The sequence below is a fragment of the Leishmania martiniquensis genome, chromosome 31, assembly GCF_017916325.1.
Source record: "Leishmania martiniquensis isolate LSCM1 chromosome 31, whole genome shotgun sequence".
In the NCBI taxonomy this organism is placed as follows: Eukaryota; Euglenozoa; class Kinetoplastea; order Trypanosomatida; family Trypanosomatidae; genus Leishmania; species Leishmania martiniquensis.
The window spans coordinates 728362-731717 of NC_090166.1; the positions used below are offsets into that span (position 1 = coordinate 728362).

Consider the following 3356-nt stretch of genomic DNA (forward strand, 5'->3'; position numbering starts at 1 on the left):
GAATAAGAATAGGCAGTACACTCGAGGCCCCGGACGCGTTCGCGAACGCACCGCCGCAAAAAAAGGGGGGCACTCGATGCAGAGGACTCAGCGGAGGCGCAGTATGAGGGACAGAGGAGGAGGGGGGACACCAGCGACCCTAAACGAGCAGAAAGCAGCCACGGCAAGGCGAACCGCGTGCGTACCCTCACACGGGTAAGCGCCTCAGGCCCCGGATGTCGATGCGGGCCCCCTTCGGCACTGCATGGGGCCACCGCCTTGCCGTCTATGCTTTGAGCTTCTGCCTCCGCCGTATTCCGTGGAGGAGTGAACGCGCGACGCGGCCGGCACCCGGGGCAGGAGGGGCCACCTCCAGCGCTCCGAAGATGCCGCGAGCGCACTCGAGACCGGCGGCACCGCCTCCCCTCGCTTTCCAGCTAAGCCTTGCCATGCGCTCTGCTCCTCCGGCACACGTTGGCCGACGAGCAATTCGCGGCCAACAGACTCTCGTCCACTTTGATGCCGTATAGGAACGTGTGCGACTTCCACTCCTGCGGCACACAGCCACATAAGTTATTGCCCTGCAGAAAGACACCGTTCAGCGATGGCGAAGACGCCCAGGATACGGGAAGAGGCCCGGTTAGGTGGTTGTTCGATAGCGTGATGGAGTTAATGAACCTCAGCCTTGACCACGCCGGCGGCAGGGTGCCGGACAGTTGATTACCCCGGGCGTCGATGATGGTCAAGCGTGGGGCGCTGCCCCACGACGAAGGGAGCAACCCGGTCAGCCTGTTGTCGTTCAGGCACGCCCACGTCATGTAGCGCAGCTCACCCCACGAGTCAGGAATGGTGCCCGTCAGCTCATTGTCGTTCAGCAGGAGCCATTTCGCTGTCTTCATGTTCGACCACTCCGGCGGCAGGGTGCCCGTCAGCGAGTTCGAGTACAGCGAGATGTACTCGATGCGCGACAGGCCTCCCCAACTCGCCGGCAGCGTTCCCTTCAAGACTCCTTTGCCGAAGCTGAGGCTGATGGACGTGACGCGCACTTGGCCGACAACAACGTCGGAGGGTATATCCGGCAGCTGCACCACAGCTGTCTCATCCAGGTAGAGGTCCACGCCTTTAGTCGTGCAGGACGTGTAGACCCATTCACAGAAGTCCCCAGAGGGAAGCTTCTCCAGAAGCGGGTTCGCATCCACGAAGGCCTGAAGGAACTTGAGCGTGTTCATCTGCTGCACGGCGGTGTAGCCCTTGAACGGCGAGTCCGCACCGCGCACGAGCGACAGGAGGAGGCAGAAGGTGAGAGCCAGAAGAAGGGCCGCAGCCCGCTGGCCCGGCATACCGCACCAGATACACATCCTTAGCGGCATGGAGCGCAGGAAGAGGGGAGGTATGGCGGGACGAAGAAGGGGGAAAGAAAAGAGAGCCAAAGGCCCGAGTTCGTCGATGCTATCGTTGTACTCGCGTACTGTAGCGTGAGAGAGGGGTGAAGAGGTGCCACCGTGATGGCGAGCGTCTAATGCAGTTAAGGGAGGCAGCGAAGTTTGATGCTCTCGATGCGGATGGCGATGCTCGTGGCTTCGACGAGACGTTGTCTAGAGCTGCGTCGCTTCGCCAGACAGCAAGCACCAGTGGGTGGGCCGGCGGCGCTCGCGCGTACGCAGACAGCGGTGACAACGTCGGAATGAATCACAAGAGAGGTGAGGGCTCAGCCCACTAGCAAGGAGACAATAAAAAGAGGTAAGGAAAGCTTAGAGAGGAAGGGGAAAGGGGAAAAGAGGGGAACGCGGAGGGGGAGACGGGGTGTGGTCAGTGTAATGGGGCTCTGAGGACAGGCGCAGTAAAGTGCGTTAAAAGGTGCCCCAGAGAGTTGGGGAGGAGAGAGAGATAAAAAAAGGGAAGGGGTGGTGCACAGAGGAGGCCACAAACACAGAAAAAAAGAGAGGGGAGAGAGGGGAGGGGAAAAGAGGAGCAGAACGGAAGCAGAGGGAGCGACAGAGAGGAGGGCGCACGAAGAGTGGCGCTGCTTCTTTTGTTCTTCGGTTACGCGCACGTCTGCAACGTCCCGCGTACGTCCACGCGTGTGTCTGCTGGCCTCGTGCGAGTCCTCGTGTGCTGGGGCGTCGTCGCTGCACTTACACCCCCTCCTTTGCCTCGCGTCTCTGATACCCTCTCTTTCTCTCTCTCACCGCCCAATTTTTTATGCGGCGGTCCTCCGTCGATAGGGCGTCGCCCTCTCTCGAAGGAAACGTACAGCCGGACAAGAGAAGATAGGAGGAGAAAAGCAAATTAAAAAAAAACTGAGGGAGGGGCGGCAACGAAAGCGCGCGTGCGCACAATCGAGGCACCGAGTGCGAAACCAAAAAAGGAGAGGGAGGGAGGGAGAGGCGGTGTAATCGAGAGCTGATGGCAAAGGTACGCGTTCTCTTTTCTTTTTTAAGCTCCTCATGCAGAGATGTGCGGGGGGTGAGGGGGGCGAATAGGCGCGCCATGCCGATTTCGTTGTGTTTTGTTGTCCGAGTCGGGCCACCCGAAAGAGAGCAGAGAGGACGTACACATGAGAGTAAGCGGTGGAGGAGTGTCATGAGGAGGAGAGAAGAGGAGGGGCAGCGAGACATGGGCCTCACCGAGGGCGCAAAGGGCGTCGACGGATGGGGGAAGGGGAGGAGAGGGGGAAGTTGTAGCCCGTTGGGCGCTACGTATTGCCTCGCTCCGGTAGGCGTTGCTCGTCTCACGGCAACACTACACACATACTCGCGCGGCTGGTGCGGCACGAATGCTGGCAAGGGAAACTGCAGCAGTGACTTTTGATGACCGCTGCACATCACCGTGACTGATCTCAGAGAGGGGAGGGGGGCCGCAGATGGAACAGAAAGAAAGATGCACATGCGGCAGAGGACAAGACACGCAACAGCTGCTCTCCCGTCCCCCACCCCTCATCTCTCTACCCCCTTTTTTCTCCTCCATTCAGAGACTTTGAAATGTTTTGATTTTGTATGTGGGGAGCCGTTGATGCGTTCTCTTCGATGCATGCGATGCAGTCAGATGCCGTCGCGCGCGCCTCCAGTGGCGGACGCCCTACCCCTCTTCAGCACAAGGGCGCCGTTACGCCATAAGCAACCTGTGCTTATGCCGGAAGGGGCCCCTGGCGGCACGCGTTGCCAAGGCCGAAAACGTGGGGCAAGGAGCGGCTTGTCCGTCATGCAGGCCAGCTGCCCAGCACCTTAATGACGGCTGGGAGAAGCGCGAAGGGTGCAGCGGAAGGGTAGCAGGGAGCACGCATCTACAGCTGTCTGTGGCCAGAAGAAACAGAATGCGGCCCACTTTGGAGATGCTCAGGGCAAACCGCACGGCGTGTGGCGCACAAAGGAATGTCG

The 3356-nt window shown here is 60.0% G+C and overlaps 2 protein-coding genes across 2 annotated transcripts in view; both read right to left on the reverse strand.

Moving 5' to 3' along the window:
- Window positions 1-416: 416 nt before the first annotated feature.
- Window positions 417-1349, reverse strand: LSCM1_01448 (uncharacterized protein; the record flags this gene model as incomplete). Its single annotated transcript, XM_067319059.1, has 1 exon — window positions 417-1349. The coding sequence occupies one exon, from the start codon at window positions 1347-1349 to the stop codon at window positions 417-419; it is 933 nt and encodes a 310-aa protein (XP_067176338.1).
- A 1913-nt stretch (window positions 1350-3262) lies between these two features.
- LSCM1_01449 (uncharacterized protein) overlaps window positions 3263-3356 on the reverse strand; it is a gene marked incomplete at both ends in the record, with an annotated part of 3135 nt that continues 3041 nt past the window's right edge. Inside the window, one exon of the mRNA XM_067319060.1 lies at window positions 3263-3356. This exon is cut by the window's right edge and continues 3041 nt beyond it. Coding sequence (XP_067176339.1) covers window positions 3263-3356 — 94 coding nt within the window.